A 22037-nucleotide genomic window follows, 5' to 3' on the forward strand; every position below is an offset into this window, starting at 1 on the left:
GGCCTGTGGGCAAGCCAGTGGGGCATTTTCTTGACTGATGTTTGATGTGGAAGTGTCCAGCTCCCTGTGAGCAGCAACATCCCTGGGATGGTGGTCCTGGATGCTTTAGGAATCAGGCTAGCAAGTCATTCAGGCAAGCCAGTAAATAGCATTCCTCTATAGCCTCTGCTTTTCCTGCCTCCAGGTTCTTGCCTTGCCTTGAGTTCTCCCCTGACTTCCCTCAGGAACTATCTGTTACCAAGGTGTATAATAAAAATAAACCCAAATTTATTTTGGTCATTGTGCTTTATTACAATAACAGAAACCCTAACTAAGATGCCATGATAAAATGAAAAAGAAGAGAGATGGAGAAAGGCAATACCAAGATATGAGACAGATATCTTAGTACCTCAGAACCTATGAATCTAGCTCTACTCAGAGCAGCAAAAGTCAAAATACTGTTTCATTTTGAAATTCTTTCATTTATAGCCATAATTATTACAGTCAAAAAGAAGAGAGACACTTGCAGGCTAATCTAATTAGAACTGAATTTACAATGCATAGTAGCACTGTCCAGTCAGATTGACCAGGGTGGTATAAAGTAAATCACAGATGTTAGAGCTTTATTGAGCCCACAAAGGTTTATACACAGGTTTGTGCACTGAGGATAGAAAAAACTAGAAAAGTATTAAAATTTACAATTCTGCTGTGGCAACATGATGGCTCTTTTTTTTATACTTGTTTCTATATTTTATTTTTGTCTGCTTTTGTTTCTATGTTGCTATTCATGTTCCCTCCTCAACAATCTCTTTATCAACATTGTGAATGATTTGAATTCATAGTTTGAAACTGTTTACTATTCCACATCATTGATATACCATAACCGTAACAAACTGCTTAGTTTTCCTATTCTGGTAACTCATACCCAATTTTCAGTCATTTAAATAGCAGCATCATAAGCATCTTTAAGTATAAAACATAATCCAAATTTCTCATCTTGTCTTTAAGACAGACTGCTAGAACAGGGTTTGTTGATCCAGTGTGTAAAAAGATCTTGCAGGGGCAGTGAGCCTGCAATTGCTCCTTGTTTACTAACAAGCTTTCTAAATCCATTCTAAGTTCATTATCTCTACTCCTGTTCCCTTTTCTTAGAGAACCCATTTTGGTCAGTCTTTAGTCTAATGTGACCCTTCTTGCTGAGGTTTGCATGAGTTTTTATACCTACAAATCTGGTGATCTTACCATTCCTTATTTTATTGAGATCTCCTGGAAGCATTTTCTATAATACCTCTTCTCTCCTTGGAACACCATTGCTTTAGCTCTGGGCAGCCACAAGTTCTGGTTTGCTTGTGGCCGCAGATCAATCCCTCTCAGTCTCACTTTCTAGTCCAGTCTTACTTGCTGACCTCTAGTTAGTGTGTCCTGCAGCTCATTTCCAAAACACATATTTAATCTATGTTCATATTCAAATGATCATACTCAGAAATGTGGTTTTAATTACAATCTGTGCACTAGTGACTTTCGCGATCTCCATCCTGGCTTTCCCAGCGGAAAGGCAGATATTCATATATGGTTCTGCCTGTTGTGGTGGTTTGAAACAAAATGACTCCCAATGGGAACAGCACTGTTAGGAGGTATGATCTTGTTGGCAAAGGTGGTCTTGTTGGAGGAAATGTGTCACTGTGGAGGTGGGCTTTACAGCCTCACATATGCTCAAGTCATGTCCAGTGAGACATATCACTTTCTATTATCTGTGAATCAAGACGTAAAAACTCCCAGCCACCTCTCTAGCAGCATGTCTGCCTGCACACTGCCATGTGCCCTGCCATGATGATAATGGACTAAACCTAAGAAACTGGAAGCTGCCACCTTAATTAAATATTTTCCTTTAAAAGAGTTTCTGTGGTCATGGTGTCTCTTCACAGCATTAGAAATCCTAACTAAGACACCTAGGTGCCATGCATGACTAACTGACACTCAGAATTTAGCATGTCAAAAACACAGCATCTAATTCCCTCGCATAAAATCCATCTTCACCCTTGCTGATCTTGATAAAATGGCAAATAATTTACATAATAATGACAGCTGAAAGTTTTGGAATCTTATTTAACTTCTATTTCTCCCACAACCCACTTTGTTAGGCAGCCTAGTCATGAAGGTTTATTTTCTGTTGGGAAAAGTCGGGAATCATTTTTTCAAATCAAAATAGGATGTTACATGGTGGATCCAATGGCATCCAAGCCATTTCATTCTCAATTCAAATACAGATGAATGAATAAGATATGGAACTTTGCCTGAGGTTGATGCTTAATTGTTAAATACCCCATCTTTCCATATTTCTGTTACTCATAGGATCCTGAAGTCAATAAATTGTCTGTTCAGTACCAAGATGTTTTTCCCGACCAGGAAACAATGTACTATTCAGGAAAGTTGAGATTTGGCATACATTCCTTCCTTTCAGTGGTTTGAGTGGAAGTGATGACAGGAAGGCTTAACCTCTGAACTTCCGGAAAGCTCCACAGAAGTTGACCTCTGAACTTCCAGAATGTTGCACAGCAGATCAATTTTAGGAAAGTCTTCACACCACTCCAAGTTTGCAGACCCCCTGTAGTCTGGCCAGGCTCCTGGTCTGAATTGAGACAGAAATTACATCATATCTGCCCCAGTCTCCAGCTGAGAGAAACACAACTCACCCCAGCATACTTCCCGAAGTCGTTTCCCCCAATGAGCCAAATCGCTGGTCTTGTCATGTGTGAGTTTCCATGCACGATTAGGCCTAAGTAAGGATTCGCTAGTCCATTTATCTTGCCTGTCAAACAAGGCTTAATTTTCATTTAAGAATTTCCATTTCACATCCTGTGTGTTTGATAAAAGCAGAAAGGGGACAATGGAAGTGGAGGAAGAGATCTTAAAGGAGAGAGAAGGAAGGAAGAAAAGCCAGGGATAAAACGCATGTGGCATGGAAGGGGGACTAACGAGATGAGGGTGGAGGGATGGGAAAGGTGCCGAGAGGGGTAAATTAGGACAAAGATGCCATGACACCCTCAGTTTTGTATGCTGACTTTACTTACAAGACAATTGTCTTTCTTTTATGAAATGTACTCTCAGTTTCTGGTTTCTTTCGACTGTCTTTTTTTGGACTGTCATATGAACAATGTGCAGACTTTTTAATGCTATGCTGTTATAAACCATTTTTGGTAGCAATTTTGTTCCCTTTCAGGTTTCCAGGAATGTACCCATGGTATCTTGCAACTTTCTTTCCAAGTCATAGTTCTGACTTTTTGCTGTTGCTGTTGTTTCCTGATTTCTCTAGCCCATAGCTCTAAAACAGTGTTAACCATGGACAGAGGTGTGGGACAGCGTTACCTTCTCCCTCTGTACTAGAAGAGCTCCGGGTACTTCCATAAGGAAACACGGCTAAGACTGTGGCACATGTGTGATCTTATAAGGGATTTGTTTTCATTCTTACTTCAAATGCTTTTAACACGCACAAGGACCACTTCATCAAACTCCTTTTCTGGGTCAACGGAGGTGCTCATGTGAGTTATCTCTTGATTCCTGGGCTGTGGCTGTGGCTTTTCCTGCTCTGGACAACCACAGTAACCAGTGCTGATGCCAATCACACACTGCCCCCTGGAGTTAATTTTAAATCTTATGATATGATTTTCTTGCCTTCCCAACTATGCAATTAGAATGTTCTATTTTGTGACTTTATAAAATATCCCCATAAGTTTAAATGGAACGGACTACAGGTAACAAAAACAATACTCGTTGACCTGCTACAACCCCTGTTGATCATCGATTAGAAAAATTCAGGATTTTTTTTAGATCTACTTCTGCTAATACCTGTCTAGAATGTTGAAATTGTCGTAGTTGAACACAGAGAAGCAATTGTAAGGACAAAGCTCACGTAAATAGTACTTCTTCCAAGCAGCTGGGCATCTCCCCTCGGTTCTCACCAGAAAAACATCCCTGGCAAGAGTGTGATTTACCAAAGAGGAAAATCTTTACACAATAGAAGCACCACCAGCATTTTGTGTTCCAGAGATGGTATGAGTTGAGAACTGCTCTGTTGTGAAGAGTGATTTCATGGTTCCCAGCATAGGGTGGCCAAGAGTCAAATTCCTGGTGACTGCCCACACACTTGCTCCCTTGTGACTGGTTTTTCTCAAGCAAAAAATTGAATGGACAGAGGAAGGCAGAGTCCTGCCCTACTCAAAGCTCTCCTCTTCAGGAGAAAGCTAACTCTATTCTGAAGCACAGGGGAAATGCTAGGGAAGGGAGCCTCCCTATTTTTCATAATTCCATGCGTGAAAAGGAGCAAAGGATTCATTTCCACAATCAACACTCAAGAGGATCACCAGTCTTTATACTTCAGACTCTCGGGATTGGGATTCAACCCCTTACTTCATAACCATATAAAGGACAAAGAAAGAAAAGTGGAGTTAGATTTGCCAGGGCTTTACCCAGGGAATGCATCCAAGGTAATGACCTTGCATGGTAAGCACCTACAATTAGCAGGATGAGGACTAGATACAAGAATGGAAAGGAACTTTCTCCACAAACTTTTGCTCCTTCTGAGATCTTACCAACACTTTCTGCAAACACCTTAGCCAAAGTGAAGAGTTTCTGATAACTGATATGTGAGATATTAAGTCCCCCAATCAGCCCATGTACCTAAGACTAAATATGAGAAGAATTTCTACATTTGCAAATGCACTAACATGTTCAAAGTTCCCAGATGGCAGGCAGCTTCTTCCTGCCTGAGAACATAATAAAGTCATCTGGTACTGAAAACATGACCAAGAACTCATAGTTAGAAAGTTGATCATCCTAATAGTTAGGAGCTCATAGTTAGGAAGCTCATTGTCCTAATAGTTAAGAACTCATAATTAGGAAGCTCCTAGTCCTAATAGTTAGGAACTCACAGTCAGGAAGCTCCTAGTCCTAATAGTTAGGAGCTCATAGTTAGGAAGCTCATAGGTGAACCTATTATTCTGCTAAATGAACCAAGCATCAAGCCACCGTCTACATTCTTCTCCGTGCTGCCTTAGACTGGCACAGCCCTCGCACTTCATCAGGGAAGCTGCTTGTGCAGTAGAAAGTGGTTAATTCGGGAACTGACAACTGCTCTAAGTAAAGAATATAACTTGTGCACGGCTCAGTCACAACTGGGACCGCTATATCATACGCTTCCCTGAGGTTCATGGATCACTGGAAGGAGAGGGGCCAGAGAGATCCAAGAACCTGAGGTTAAGGAAGACCAGGGTACAGCAGTGTCTTCTGGACATTACAGGACCACTGCACATGCGGGCTCACAGTAGCCATGTTCCTTGCATAAGATGAAGCCAGTTAATATCCCTCATGGAGTGGGAAGGGGCTCAGCAGCCCTCATCTTTACTTTAGGAGCTTTGGACAACTGATAACTCCTGAGGGAGGCAGAGTCAGTTTTCCTGAAGGATGTGGCCCCTGGATGGTTGATCACACTCCATGAAAAGTTATATTTTCTAGTAGATGTGTGAGAAAATCTAGAACAATTTCATCAGACATTACTGAGCTAAAATGCAGAAAGAATTTGATAATATTCAAGTTTGTGCAAATTCATTGTACATCAGCTAAATCCATCCCTTACACAGTCCTCTTGAGATTCAATGTAGCAAATTGCATAGTGAATCACTGTGCATACAGCAGTAGAAAACAAAGTCCATGTGTTTTTTTAAAAAAGCAAATTTAAAACTTTTCTATTGTGACTTAAAATCCATACCAACAAAGGCAAACACACACACACATACACACACACACATACATACACACACACACATACATATACACATACACACACATACACACACATACACATTTTGGCAAAATTCATATGAATTTTATGATTTCTCTGCTTTAAAGAACTAATGGTGCATAGAATTGATGCAGCCTCCATTTGGTGATTTGGTTTGTTTTGTTTTGTTTTTCAAGACAGGGTCTCTCTATATAGTTCTGGCTGTGCTGGAACTCACTCTGTAGATCAGGCTGGCCTCAGACTCAGAACTCCTCCTATCTCTGCCTCCAGGTGGCTGGGATTAAATGCATGCACCATCATGCCTGGTCTTGGTGATGTTTTTGCTTGTTTGTTTTGTTTTGGTTTTTGGTTTCTTTTTATCACTCGAATACTTCTAAAGTGCTCTTGAAGAGAGGTGGAAAAGAAAGACACATTTAGCACTTCCTTTGCACAACAACAACAAAAATGTCACACGGATTTAACTTGGAATCCTAAGGATGTGGAATGCTAAGGAACAAAATGTCCAATAATCCATAACTCCTAACTGCTTTTGCAGGAATATAGCAAACTTGTTCAGCTTTTCAGACAATTACTAGCTGTGTGATAGTATTAAGACCATGTGGATTTCATTTCTTTGCTTCTCATCTCTCTATCCTAACTTTTAATCTAATGGATTTAGTTACCTTGTGTTAAAGAACAACGAAATGGGGTTGAATTTAAAATTTCTGATTTGTGACAGAAGTAACTGCTGACAACTAAAAGTAGGTGAGAGAGAGTCACCACAGGGAGGGCAGACACTGGTTCTTGTGACAGGAATGTTTTCATTGGCTGTGAAAACAGAAGGTCCCAGCTGAAAGAAACAAGGCTAGAGCAAAGGGTAGGGTTACTGAACACCACCAGGGGCAGCCCCCAGACCGTCCTCTGATGCTCCAGGAAGAAAGAATGGGTCCTTCTCTGACAGTCTCACTGCTTCTCCTCTGTGTGCAGCTGACCTGTGAGTGGGTGCAGTGGTGAGTGGGGGAGAAATACACATGAGGCAAAAGCACACAGCCTTGGCCGTGAAATATAGAGGAGTCGGGACAGTGTGGGTCTTATTCTAAGAAGTATCTAAGCTTGGCTAATAAAGCATTTTTTATGAATGAAAATCTCTTTGTTTCCTTCTTACCCAGGGTCAAATGGACAACCACTGGTGCAACAGAGCCCTCCTTCCCTGACAGCTAAGGAAGGTGAGGCCTTCGCACTGAACTGTAGTTACCGAGACAGAGCTTCCACTGTCTTCCAGTGGTTTAGGCAGGACCCTGAGGTGGGCCTCACCACCCTGATACAAATGCTTCCAACCATGAGAGAGAAGATCAGTGGAAGATTCACAACCAGGCTGGATAGAGAAAGTCAACTCTTTTCCATGCTTGCAAAGGATGCTAAGCTCCAAGACTCAGCTCTGTTCTTCTGTGGAGTGAGCACACAGTGCCCCTCCGCCACCTGCAGCCTTTACCTAAACCCTGCTGAGAGGCCCAAGAGCACACCCTTTCATCTGGGTTTTAAGAGTACTTCCTTCAGTTTTTCTATGAGCAAAAGAAGATGCGGGGAGGCCCTGCAAAACCATGGAAATGTTTCCTTCTAGGGCACGCACTACTGGACAATGCCTTCAGGTACTGTCCAAGGCGGTTTGCATCTCAGTGTGAAGCCCAAACTCTCAGTCAATACCAGAAAGAGAAAGCACCAAAGGACCAGCTTAAATGCCTGCCTTTGAGCTTCCTTTTGTCTTTTACAAAGATGTTACAATACAAATCTTGAAAGCCAGAACCATCCAATTGGGTTGTGAAAGAAAATATATTTGACATTTCAAAAAGATTATCTTAGAAGATCAGGTATAAAAACCTACAGAACTGGTGTAAAACTTACCAGAGCAGGGGAGAGAGAAGAGGGAGCGATGGGAAGACGCTGCCTCCTGAGAGCAGAGCTCCAACCAGGGAGAAGTTAAGGCTGTGCTTGCAGATAGTGAGCAGTGGCCTTTGGAAAACAGCAAATGCCTTGGTCTTCTCTAGAATCAGGATCTGAAGCAGGTAGAGAGGAGGAGGGTTGCGGGAGACTGTGCTGAAGGCCTGGTGCATGGGAGAGGAGCAGTGAGCATAGGCACCAGGTATTCAGAGCACTGTTTCTCGTGTCTAAGCCACCAGGGAGCGTCCACTACAGATGATGCTCTCAGTGGCTGTGTGGATAAGATGATCCATACAAAGACGGCCAGTCAGCCTCTGTCCACACCCTTGCCTTGCTTCAGCAATACTTATGAATAGATCATCCAAGATGACAGAACCAAGGTTTGCTATTACCTCAGAAATAGGGTTTTCTCTTACCAGGTAAAATTTAGCTGCTGTTGGTAACAAACATCCAACCTATCTCTAGTAGCTACAACTGAGCCTGTGATATGAAACAATACCCTTATTATTGTTTATCACTGACACCAAATATTGCACAAGAAGCAATTTAATGGATAATCTTGGCTCGAGGCAGAGCAGGGAAGGCATGGCAATGTCTTCCTAATCCTGCCTGTGGCATCTAAACTTGTGGTATTGTCTGCCCAGGTTTCAGTACCTACTAGAAATAGAGATGGGGTGGAAGTAAGGTATTGCTGCAATCTCCAAGTCCCGTCCCCAGGACCCCACTTCCTCCAGGCAGACCCCATCTCAAATCAAAGTTCTACAACCTTCGAAAACAGCACCCTTCACTGAGGCCCCACTGTTCAGACACATGAGCCTGTTGGGGACATTTGACTCCCAAGCCATAATATTCCAGCCACATGGCTGATGGTCAACTCATAATTGATATATACTCAGTTTAACTTCAAAATTCCTCATAGTCTTAGAAATAGTTCAAAACTCCATATTCTTTTCTGAGACTCAAGTTAAAGTTTTATCTATGAGCCCTGGCAGAATCAAAAACAAGTTACATACTTCCATCAGACAGTGGCTGAGATTAAATATTCCTATTTCCAAAGGGAAGGATGGTGGTAAAACAAGGAACGCTCTGACCAAAACAAGACAAAAAGCCAGCAGTACAAATATCATACCCTGCCACTCCATTTCCAACATCTGGGGCTTGGGTGATGTCATCTGGTCTCCAACAGGTTTGAGTAGCCAAATGCTCCCAGGTCTGCCACTTGCAATACATACAGCCCCTCCCTTGGACCTTCCTCTCTCTGTGCCTGAAGCTTTTGTTGGCAGACTTTCTATGTTCCTAGGAACTCCACAGCTGATGCTGAACATCATGAAGATGTGGGGCTGCAGCTATCTAATAGGAGCCGGGAAAATATGTCAAAAACTCATTTGTACATTTACATTATTTTTTACCATTTCCCTTCCAATGGCTTTGGACATTTTTTAGTGTAAGTTACTATAAACAGACAAGTGTGGAAACTATGACCTGACGAGGGCAGAATTACTCTTCGGGAATGAAAGCCTAGGTAGTTTCCTGAAGAAAGAAATCTAGGACCATGTAAGTATTCTCAAATGGTAAGAGGAATTAAGAATGGATGATTTGGGAGAAAATAAATGTGAATTAGAGCCGTAGAATAAACAGTAGCAACTTCAACTTGTCCCGTTAACCTTTCCTGTCTCTTTTGCAAATACTGGAGTTCTAAGTGGTAAGACCACAAAGCACAAGGAGGTCTGGGCACCTGTTGCACAGGTGCTATGGTGACCTACTCACCTCTGTGGTGGTTACCTCTGCACACTGGGCATTACTTGCTGAAAACTCTAGCAACTCTGAGGACCACTTTCTGGCCAGGGTAGCAACAGCAACAACATTTGGGTAATCCTTGAGATATCAGAGTTTATATTGTAAGAGCAGTAATTAATCAGCGATTTAAAAGTCCACAGGTGATTTCTCCATCCTCCTCAAGATTCATTTAGGATAATCCCAAAGATTATACTATCAATGTCTCCCAGACATACCCACTATATTGTTCTCCAGTTCACCACAGTGGGAGCTGACTTTCTGACATGTATTATCTTCCTTCCCTATCAAATTCACTTCCAAACAACTTTCCCCAAATTCAACGGCAATGAGAAACTTGTTCACAAATCTCTGTACTGGTGCTGACTTGATGGGATCTAAACTCAAGATACAGGAATTCCAATCATGATGCCAGGATGGAGATGCTGAGGAGCAATTCGAGTGCCCCTTCCATCACCATCATTGGAGAGGATGAGATTTCAGTAGCTTCTCTCGGCGTCAGCTGCAATCTTCCCGACTCCTTGTCTGTTTCTGTGAGTGGAGACGCATAGCTGCCTGTCTGTGCTCCCCAGACAGCAACCATCGTGTGCCAAACTCCAGCCCATGCTCCAGCGTGGGACTCCAGCCCTGGAATTACATAGACCTTTGCCACTTGTTCTGGAAAAGCACAAATCTAATGAGTCCAGTGAGGGACTTCCTAGAGTTCTTATTTCATATTTTCTCAGAACAAAATGAGTTTTAAGAGTAACGGAATACAAATCAAACCATCTATAGCAATTATGCTGATGAGAATGTCTGCAGTCGCTACTTCAGAGCTTCTTGAGGTAGACATTTTTTAATATCTTTGGAAAATATAAGCACAGTTAGATCTTATGTGTTCTGTTTCTTCCATTTATTTCTGAATTTAGTCAGTTCTTTTCTCTCAGAAACATCTTTTTTTCTCATTTGCCACTTTAGAAAAATACCTTAGCATATCAGGTATGTTTTATTGTCCATAATTATGTTTTACCTAGCATACTTGATTGTGTTATTTTTGTAAGAAATTTTCTAACTTCATATCTTCTTTCTTTTCAAAAACAATAAAACCTCACTATTTATTTACTTTCATTGAAACTATAACTAAAGGCCTGCTTTTGGAGAAACAGAACAAAAAAGGGCCAGGAAGATCTCTCCTTGATGACATATAATCACCCACCCACCTGTGAAAGCATCTCCTGCTTTGAAGAACTGCCAGTAAACACAGAAGGCAACATCAGAGCAGGAGACTTGGCCCTGCAGGGGACAGCTGGGAGCATGGCAATTGTCAGCTCGCCTTGGGCAGTTGTGATCACCACCTGCTGTGAGTCTTTATTCCTATTGACATCTAGGGTTTTGAAGAAAGCGGGAAGAGTAATAGTAAAAATGCTGCATAAACTCAAAACCACACTTCCAGGAAGCATAAGGCTGGTACGGCTTGCCTGGCACTGGAATCAGGAGGAAAGGCAGATAAGACAGGAACCAGGTTGACAGTGTTTCTCTCTCTGACAGATACCGCAATGGAGTCATTTCCCTCTTCTCTTCCACAGGAGCCAGCACAGCCCAGACGGTCACTCAGCCTCAGGAGGAAAAGTTCGTGCAGGAGGCAGAGTCGGCAACCCTGGACTGCACGGACGACACGGATGATACCAGTAATTATAACTTGTTCTGGTACAGACAGCAAAGAGGGCGGGTGACTCTCGTTATTCGCCAGGAAGCTTATAGGCAGCAGAACACAAGGAAGAACCATTTCTCCGTGAACTTCCAGAGAGCAGCGAAGTCCTTCGGCCTGGAGATCGCAGACTCGCAGCTGGAAGATGCTACGATGTGTTTCTCTGCACTCACGGAGAGAGGCACGGTGACGCAGGCCACAGAGAGGAGCGAACAGAGACCTCAGCATCTGTGCAAATATGGAGGAAGCGGTAAGATGACGTAGGTCTGTGGCGCATACACGAGACGGCCTAGAAGAATGATGGGGTGGCCTGCTAAATGAATCTTAAAGCACCAACTCCAGTAGTGTGCTCGATATTTGTGATGCTCTCCACCAGGGTGTGATGAGATTCTTCAAATAACTGACCTGTACATGGCCCTGAGGTACAAGTTTAGAAATCAGGAAGTAGACGTAGAATTGAAGCACCTCGTCTCACTCGCTGAATTCACTTTCAGGAGCTGTGTTTCCTTTCCCCACAACACTAGGCTCTGTTAGCTTAAAAGCAAGAACCCCGAAGGACTATCTCAACTTTAAGCAAGTTCAGCAGTCATCTCTCTGTGGGTACTGTATGCCCAGTGAAGCAGTCCAGGCAAAAGCAGTTTCTCACCCAAATGGCTAAGGTCACACTTGCCAAACAGCAGTCTCTAGATGTACATCGTTTCACCACCCAAAGGATGTACTTATTGTGGGCCATGAACATTTTGAAAGGTTTCTCTATTTTGCCTAAATTGTGAGAAATTCATGAAACCATAGTACTTAGCATTTCAGGAATAATATAGCTCTTTTGCCTAGACCCCTACCATCACCCCAGCAGGCCCCTGATCATAGCTGTCCACAAGGGGTCTTTATCACCAGACATCCTTTCTCTTCTTCTCACCATTTTTTATTCACTCTTAGAAATAGCCAGTGTCCACCTCTTCTACATCCTTCCCCCTCAACATTTTCTCCATAACTCTTCCTAGTCATAGTTTGCTGTCTTGAAATCTCCTCCACAAAATGAATTAGTCCATTACTTTTCAATTTAGCCTTGGGCAGAAAGCAACCACAGTAACTTGTGCCAAAATAGCACAAGAATGGTCTCTAATCGGTTGCTAATGTTGTTCCCCTCTGAAACCTCATCTGGGCCTCCATAGTCCACACTGCTCTCAGCACTACTGTCTTCCAAGCTCCTTCTAGAATGGCCCATTAGCCTTACGTACAGATCTGACCTCTTTCCTAGTCCAAAGTCCCAAAGTCTTCCACATTGCTCAAAAGTGCATGGTTAGACCTGTCATAACAATATCCTGGTGTCAACTTCTGTTTAAGTTCCTTTTCTGTAATGAAAACACACCATGGCCAAGGCACCTTATTAAAGAAAGTGTTTAATTGGACTTTTGGCTTCAGAGGTTAGAGCCCTTGTTGGTGGAGCACAGATATGGTGACAAGAACATCAGAGAACTCTTAACGTGAGCTGCACGTGGGAAGTAAAGAAAGAGAGGTGGCACACCAGAAGTGGGTTGAGTCTTTTGAAACCCTGAAGTCCACCCTCAGTGACACAACTTCTCCAACAAGACCACATCCCCTAATCCTTCCCAAATAGTTCCATCAACCGGGGACCAAGTATTCAAACACATAAGCCCATGGGGCCATTCTCACTCAAACCACTAAAGAGATAATAGGGAAACTTCAAGAGGTGAAACCTTTCAGGAGGAACTATGTCACTGGACATTTGCTTTGAAGGTTCACACCTCACCCCATTTCTTGTTCCCTTTCTCTGCTTCCTGCATATGAAAAAAAAATGTGACCATCCAGCAACCTCCTCCAGCTATCAAGCATGCCCTTCCTTCCACAAAGGACTCTTTTCCTCTGGAACTGCAAGCCTCTTTACCACTCTAGTTGGCTGTGAACCTGGAAGAACAGGGCCTAAAAATGAGGCAGACTAAAGACTCATTCAAGAGCCAACTTTATTCAGAGCCTCAGACAGTTTATACTCCAAGGGTTAAGAAGAATCACATGAGTAAAGTAGACAGTCACAAGGACAAGCTAAGCGGGGCAAAACCATATTTTCCATAGGGAAATATGAATAACAACAACTGAAATAAGCCCACTCCTATCCACTACACCTAGGAGGAGCACAAAACACTATTCCAAGAACAATCATGTGTTTTGAAGAAACTGAGGTCACAATGTTCTTGTCTTGTGTTCTTGGAGTTTTCTGGCAAGCACTCAGAATTCTCACAGAACTTCCTTCTTGAGTTGTGTTCTGGCAAAAGCTAGCACAAATCCTGCTGTCCTTAAGTTGTTTTTCGCCATGGTATTTTATTACAGCCACAGAAAAGTAACTAGGATGCCAATGCAATTTGAAGGAGTTCCAAAAATGGGGCTTTCCAATTGCTTATGCCCTGGTAGGAATAGGAAAGACAGTACTTAAGGTGGCCAACTATGGCGAGCTCAAAGAGATTATCTAGGGCACCAGTGAAAAATCTAGCCTTATTTTCCTCCCAGAAACTACGATTAAACATACAATTCTCACTCCCTACTTTGACAAAGGAAGATTACATCTCTACCTCCGTTTCAGTTCCCTGTCAGCACCTGGTATTAGAAAGACGTCTCAAAGATTACAGGAGGACCCTCACATTCCTTGGAGACCTAAAATAGTAGATCGACTTCAAGGCTCTTTACAGCAGAGGAGGCTCTCAAAACACACAACTCAAGCCAAATAAGGTTAAACAGCAAATGACCTAGGGGTAGCCCCATGAGGACTCAAACAAAGACCTCCCAACTCAAGTCTGGCCCACCCAAGGCCTGCTTTAAACATAGCCAAGCAGGCTACTGCACAAGAGCCTGTCCCAAACCACAGTCACGGCTTCACCTCCTCCATCTTTGTGGGGGAAACGACACTGGAAACCAGATTGTGTTCAGCAAACCGCCAGGTTCTGAAAGTCCACTTCTGAACTAGAGGCCAGTGAGTTTTCTGGGATCGACTTCTATTGATTGATGGGAGCCCAGGAATGGTCACCCTCACCACTGTCCCCCTCAGTGAACTCTAGAAACCCTGCCAATAGCCTATAAGATCATGCAATGTTAATTGGATTGCAGGAAAGTTGGAGCTTGATAATAGTTTTACCTGAATTTGCTGGATCCCTGAAAGAGTTCCTTTTCTGAAATGGGGTTAGAAAGCATTCCTATAATACACAGACTGTATCTAGTTATGTGCCATACAGTCTATTTGGACACTCCTTTTCCTGTTCATTACTGTTCGTTCCTGGCTGTCCAACACCTCTCCTTGGACGTAACATTCTAGAATAGTTCTGTCTCCATCACCTTTTCCTTGTCGGACCTCCAGAAGCAACCTACTTCCTGTTACTCTGCCGTCCAGGCTTGCCTCCTGCCAGGAACTCTCTTAATTCTCCTAGCATCTTTCAATCCTGGGATCTGAGATGCCTCTTCACTCCGTACTTCACCCACTGTACACCTCTCCTAAGTAAGCTACAGGACTCCTCCACCCTTGTCCTTTATCTCACTATCCACTCATGCCTCAGGGACTGAAGGGACTTAAACCTGTAATTGTCAGCCTTCCAAGAGACTAAACTTTATGGCCTCCTAATTCTCCCCTACAGAACTGCTATTCAGAAAGTCCAAAAGCCAGAACACTCTTTGGGCTTAGTCCAAGACTTAAACCTAATTAACTGAGCTGAATTCCTTCCCTTGACACCCTTTTTCTTACTTCCTTCCACTTCTCATTTCTCAGTCCTTGATTTTATAACATGCTTCCTTCACTCCTTCCCTGGACCTCTCTTGCCAAGACCTTTTCACATTTATCTCCGGAAAGACCCTGACGGAAAATGTCACCCAGGTACCCTGGGCAGTCCTTTCTAGGATGCAGCTCTTTGGCCAGGTTCTTTCTCACAGCCTGTTCAACCTCACTCCCAGCATCCTCCTCCAGTGTGGAGGCAGCCTGCACTCAGTAGTTCCTCTCATAACCCGTCTCTACAACACACCTCAACTCTCCTTCAATTTCTGTCTGGCATGCACTATAGCGACCCCTCTAAGACCGCAATTACTTCCTCAAGGCCTCTAAATTTTAACTTAGGACATGCCCATCTCCGAAATGAATTGAGATCTTCTCTCCTTTCTACGCCTAGCCAGTTACTTTCGTATCTGGATACCTAATTTCTGGGTTTTAGCTAAAACTTTTTACCAGGCTGCTTACAGCCCTTTTACAGAACTTCTGACACCTTCAACCCATCTAACTCTTGTTCTCTCAGCTCAGAGGCATTCTGGTAGATCCTGCCTTGGGATATCCAGACCACTCCAAACCTCTCATCCTGTTTGTACCTTCATCAATAATTTAACCCTAAGTTTCCTCTGTCAATTCTATGATGGTATGTTCTAAGCGGTAGTCTGCCTATCCAAACAGCCTTCTTGCTTAAAAATCCTTGAAGCTGCCTCTGTTTTAGTGACAGAAGCCGGAAAGCCATTAAGGATCACTCTATCGATCCAATACTGTCTCTGTTTCCTTAAATATTCTTGATCCAGTATTCTTCCTTTCTCTCTCCCTCCCTCCCTCTCTCTCTCTCTCTCTCTCTCTCTCTCTCTCTCTCTCTCTCTCTCTCTTCTAGAAACACACACTATTTATGTAAAATCACTTAGTCACCTTTCAATGTTGTAAAACTCTTGATCCAGCTACCCTCCTTCCTATAGACTTTCAGAAGAAACACATGCACACACCCTGCTCTTACATTGGTCTCTTGGCTTCTTCCTTCCATCATTTTAGTCACCTGTTAGATGTTCCTGTTGCTCAAACCCTTAACTGGCAAACCCATGGAGCTCTTCAATAAGATCACCCAAAGGAGCGTTTGTGCTCGAGCAGGTAGTGCTGGCCTCCACCTCACACACTTCTGATTCTCCAAATCCTGCTCAGCCAGAGCCTGTCTCCTCCTCTGCTTGCTCTCTCGTCCTTCCAGCTTTTATCTCATTTCAACCTATTCGCTCCTTGATGAGGCTCTCCAACTAGATAAAAGGGAAGCCATCCTCAAAGGTTCTCACTATGTTCTCTAAACTGTTTTATTCCCCCTTCTGCTCAAAAGAAGGCCCTTCGTTTGGCCCTGCATGATCAGCGTTACGTGGGACGTCAGCCTTTGCTCACCTACTTAAGTCCTAACTCCACTCCCCACCTTGTCACAGAGTATTCATGCCATCATCTCTCAATGTAGAATGTGTTCTCAAGCTCCACTCCCAGCCTGCCTTGCAGCTGACTAGAACACTCTACTACTTTTTCTCCAAAGAGAAAACCTCAACCCCATCCTTCAGTCTCCTTAGACATCGACTGAGGTAACTATGGCTACATTTCTGACTCTTCCTAGTCTTTGCAGTCAAAATTCCAAAGAGCTAATCAGGTAATCTTGACTGTCCCAACAGCAGCAAGATCATGAATCTAAAACTCCTCTCTCTTTTGGGAACTCTTCTTCTGCTTAAGCCTCTACTCTTTTTTATTTATTTTTTTAAAGTTTATTAAATTATGAAAGCTTTCATTTCCGCCCCTCCTCCCAACACCCTCCCACTCCCCCCCTCCCCCTCCTCCTCCCTCTTCATCCCTAAGAGCAGTCAGGGCTTCCAGCCCTGTGGGAAGTTCAAGTTCCTCCCCACTCCTTCCAGGTCCCTGAAGGTGAGTATCCTAACAGACTGGATTCCAAAAATCCAGCATATGCAGAGGAAACAAGTCCCAGTGTCATTGTCAGTGGCTTTTCAGAAAGGCTCCGGACCAGCCACATTCAGAGATCCGGCCACATTCAGAAAATCTGGTTGGATCACATGCTCATTCAGTCCCAGTCCAACTGGCCTTGGTGAACTCTCATTAGATCAGTCCCCTTGTATCAGTGGGTGATCGCACCCCTCGCGGTCCTGAGTTTTTTTCATGTTCTTCCTTTTTCTGCCCCTCATTTGGACCATGGGGGGCTCAGTCCGGTGCTCCAATGTGGGTCTCCATCTGTATCGCCATCCATCGTCAGATGAAGGATCTATGGTGATAAGCAAAATCTTCACCAGTATGGTTATAGGCCAAGGCCGGTTCAGGCACCTTCTCCTCTGTCTAGAGAACAGTCTGGGGATCTCTCCTTGGACCTGGGATCCCATTTATAATCAAGTCTCCTGTAAACCCTAAAATGACTCCCTTAGTTGAGATATATTCTTCCCTGATCTCATATCCATCCTTCCTCCCTCCCCCATCCCAGTCCACCTAGCTTTCCCCATTTCTTCCCTACTCCCTTCTCTGTAACCCTCTCCCCTTCCAACAACCCTCCCACCCACCCCCATGCACCCGAGGTTACCTGGGACTCTTGTCTATTTCCAATCTCCAGGCAGATAGCTACATGATTTTCAACAGGTTCACCTTCTTATTTAGCTTCTCTAGGATCACGAATAATAGGCTCAAAGACCTTTAATTATGATTAGAATTCACATATGAGTGAATACATACCATATTCCTCTTTTTGGGTCTGGCTTACCTCACTCAGTAAGGCGTTTTCTATTTCCATCCATTTGCATGCAAAATTCAAGATGTCATTGTTTTTTACCGCTGAGTAGAACTCTAATGTGTATATGTTCCACACCTTTATTAACCATTCTTCTATTGAGGGGCACCTAGGTTGTTTCCAGGTTCTGGCTATTATAAATAGTGCTGCTATGAACATAGTTGAACAAATGCTTTTGTGGTATGATAGGGCATCTCTTGGGTATATTCCCAAGAGTGGAATTGCTGGGTCCTGAGGGAGGTTGACTCCCAGTTTCCTGAGAAACCGCCACACTGATTTCCACAGTGGCTGCACAAGTTTGCATTCCCACCAACAATGGATGAGTGTTCCCCTCATTCCACATCCTCTCCAGCATAGGCTATCATTGGTGTTTTTGAGTTTGGCTATTCTGACAAGTGTAAGATGATATCTCAAAGTTGTTTTGATTTGCATTTCCCTGATCACTAAGGAGGTTGAGCATGACCTTAAGTGCCTTTTGGCCATTCGGAATTCATCTGTTGTGAATTCTCTGTTCAGTTCAGTACCCCATTTTTTAATTGGGTTAGTTAGAGTTTTAGTGTATAGTTTCTTGAGTTCTTTGTATAATTTGGAGATCAGACCTTTGTCTGATGAGGGATTTGTGAAGATCTTCTCCCAATCGGAAGGTAGCCTTTTGGTCTTACTGACAGTGTCCTTTGCTTTACAGAAGCTTCTCAGTTTCAGGAGGTCCCATTTATTCATTGCTTCTCTTATTGTCTGAGCTCCTGGGGTTCTGCTTAGGAACTGGTCTCCTGTGCCTATATCTTGTAGACTACTTCCCACTTTCTCTTCTATCAGCTTCAAAGTGGTCAGATTAATGTTGAGGTCTTTAATACATTTGGACTTGAGTTTTGTGCATGGTAATAGATATGGATCTATTTTCATTCTTCTACAGGTTGACATCCAGTTATGCCAGCACCATTTGTTAAAGATGCTTTCCTTCTTCCATTGTATGCCTTTAGCTCCCTTGTCAAATATCAGGTGTTCATATGTTTGTGGGTTAATACCCGGGTCTTCTATTCGATTCCATAGGTCGACTTCTCTGTTGTTATGCCAATACCAAGCTGTTTTCAATACTGTTGCTCTGTAATAGAGTTTGAAGTCAGGGATGGTAATGCCTCCAGAAGTTCCTTTATTGTATAAGATTGTTTTGGCTATCCTGGGTTTTTTGTTTTTCCATATAAACTTAATTATTGTTCTCTCAAAGTCTGTGAAGAAGTTTGATGGAATTTTGATGGGAATTGCGTTGAATCTATACATTGCTTTTGGTAGAATTGCCATTTTTACTATGTTGATTCTCCCAATCCAAGAACAGGGGAGATCTTTCCATTTTCTGGTATCCTCCTCAATTTCTTTCTTCAAGGACTTAAAGTTCTTGTCAAATAAGTCTTTCACTTCCTTGGTTAGAGTTACCCCAAGATATTTTATGCTATTTGTGGCTATCATGAAAGGTGATGTTTCTCTGATTTCCCTCTCTGCTTCTTTATCCTTTGTGTATAGGAGGGCAACCGATTTTTTGGAGTTGATCTTGTATCCTGCAACATTACTAAAGGTGTTTATCAGCTGTAGGAGTTCTTTGGTAGAGTTTTTGGGGTCGCTTATGTACACTATCATATCGTCTGCAAATAACGAAAGTTTAACTTCATCCTTTCCAATTCGAATCCCCTTGATCCCCTTATGTTGTCTTATTGCTATTGCTAGGACTTCAAGCACTATATTGAAGAGGTATGGAGAGAGTGGACAGCCTTGTCATGTTCCTGATTTTAGTGGAATGGCTTTGAGTTTCTCTCCGTTCAATTTGATGTTAGCTGTCGGCTTACTATATATTGCTTTTATTACATTTAGGTATGATCCTCGTATATCCAATCTCTCCAACACCTTTATCATAAAGGGGTGTTGAATTTTGTCAAATGCTTTTTCAGCATCCAATGAAATGATCATATGGTTTTTTTCTTTCAATTTATTTATATGATGGATTACATTGATAGATTTGCGTATGTTGAACCAGCCCTGCATCTCTGGGATGAAGCCCACTTGATCATAATGGATAATTTTTCCAATGTATTCTTGGATTCGGTTTGCCAGTATTTTATTGAGTATTTTGGCGTCAATGTTCATGAGTGAGATTGGTCTGTAATTCTCTTTCTTGGTTGTGTCTTTGTGTGGTTTTGGTATCAGGGTAACTGTAGCTTCATAAAAAGAGTTTGGCAATGATTCTTCTGTTTCTATATTGTGAAATACATTAAGGAGTATAGGTATTAGCTCTTCCTGGAAGTTCTGGTAGAATTCTGCATTGAAACCATCTGGACCTGGACTTTTTTTGGTGGGGAGGTTTTTGATAACAGCTTCTAATTCTTCGCGACTTACAGGTCTATTTAGATTGTTCACTTGCTCTTGATTTAACTTTGGTAAATGGTATTTATCTAAAAACCAATCCATTTCTTGTACATTTTCCAACTTTGTGGCATATAAACTCTCGTAGTAAGATCTAATGATTCTCTGAATTTCCACTGTGTCTGTTGTTATGTCCCCCTTTTCATTTCTGATCTTATTAATTTGAGTGTTCTCTCTCTGCCGTTTGATTAGTTTGGCTAAGGGTTTGTCAATCTTGTTGATTTTCTCCAAGAACCAACTTTTTGTTTCGTTGATTTTTTGGATTGTTTTCTGTGTTTCTATTTTGTTGATTTCAGCTCTCAGTTTGATTATTTCCAATCTTCTACTCCTCTTGGGAGAGTCTGCTTCTTTTTTTTCCAGAGCTTTTAGGTGTGCTGTTAAGTCTCCAATATATGCTTTCTCCATTTTCTTTAATTGGGCACTTAGCGCTATGAACTTTCCTCTTAGAACTGCTTTCATTGTGTTCCATAGGTTTGAGTATGTTGTGTCTTTATTTTCATTAAATTCAAGGAAGACTTTAATTTCTTTCTTTATTTCTTCCTTGACCCAAGGATGATTCAGTAGTTGACTGTTCAACTTCCACACATTTGTAGGCTTTCTGGAATTCGAATTGTTATTGAGTTCTAACTTTATTCCGTGGTGATCCGACAAGACACAGGTGATTACTAATATTTTTTTGTATCTGTGTAAGTTTGCTTTGTTACCGAGTATGTGGTCAATTTTCGAGAAGGTTCCATGAGCTGCAGAGAAGAAGGTATATTCTTTCCTTTTTGGGTAGAATGTTCTATAGATATCTGTTAAGTCCATTTGATTCATTACCTCTAGCAATTCTCTTATTTCTCTGTTGAGTTTCTGTTTGATTGATCTGTCCATTGGTGAGAGAGGTGTGTTGAAGTCTCCTACTATAGTCTGTGTGGTTTGATGACTGCCTTGAGTTCTAAAAGTTTTTCTTTTACATAAGTGGGTGCTTTTATATTAGGGGCATAGATATTCAGGATTGAGACTTTCTCCTGATTAATTGTTCTTGTTAAGAGTATGAAATGTCCATCTCCATCTCTTCTGATTGATTTTAGTTTGAAGTCAATTTTGTTAGATATTAGAATGGCCACACCAGCTTGTTTCTTAGGTCCGTTTGCTTGGAAAACCTTTTCCCATCCCTTTACTCTGAGTAGATGTCTATCTCTGTGGTTGAGCTGTGTTTCTTGTAAACAGCAGAATGTTGGATCCTGTTTTCTTATCCAGTCTCTAAGTCTGTGCCTTTTTATAGGTGAGTTGAGTCCATTAATATTAAGAGATATTAATGACCAGTGGTTGTTGATTCCGTTTATTATTTGTGTGTGTGTGTGTGTGTGTGTGTGTGTGTGTGTGTAGTAGAGTTTGTGTGTTTCTCTTCTTTGAGTTGTGGTTGTGAAGTATCGCTAGATGTCTGGGTTATTGTAGGCAGTGATGGCAATGTTGGATTCCTTGGGTTGCGATTTTCCTTCTATTACTTTCTGTAGGGATGGATTTGTGGCTACGAATTGTTTAAATTTATTTTTATCCTGGAATATTTTGTTTTCTCCGTTGATAGTGAATGATAGCTTGGCTGGGTATAGTAGTCTGGGTTTGCATCCATGGTCTCTTAGTTTCTGCAGTACCTCTATCCAGGATCTTCTGGCTTTCATGGTTTCCATAGAGAAGTCTGGTGTAAGCTTGATAGGTTTACCTTTATAAGTCACTTGACCTTTTTCCTTTGCAGCTCTTAATATTCTTTCTTTAATCTGGATGTTTTGTGTTTTGATTATTATATGGCGAGGGGACGTTTTTTTTTGATCCAGTCTATTCGGCGTTCTGTATGCTTCTTGAACCTTCATAGGAATATCGTTCTTTAGATTGGGAAAGTTTTCTTCTATAATTTTGT

General features: G+C 42.2%; 1 gene segment (V, D, J or C); it reads left to right on the top strand.

Annotated features, from left to right (window-relative positions):
* Nucleotides 1-6682: 6682 nt before the first annotated feature.
* Nucleotides 6683-22037, top strand: part of LOC148120162 (T-cell receptor alpha chain constant-like) — a 296690-nt gene continuing 281335 nt past the window's right edge. The window contains 2 exon segments of the C gene segment in view: nucleotides 6683-6749; nucleotides 6925-6981. Of these exon segments, the coding sequence occupies nucleotides 6698-6749; nucleotides 6925-6981 (109 nt within the window).

Source organism: Myodes glareolus, chromosome 12 (assembly GCF_982192425.1).
Source record: "Myodes glareolus chromosome 12, mMyoGla1.1, whole genome shotgun sequence".
Taxonomy (NCBI): domain Eukaryota; kingdom Metazoa; phylum Chordata; class Mammalia; order Rodentia; family Cricetidae; genus Myodes; species Myodes glareolus.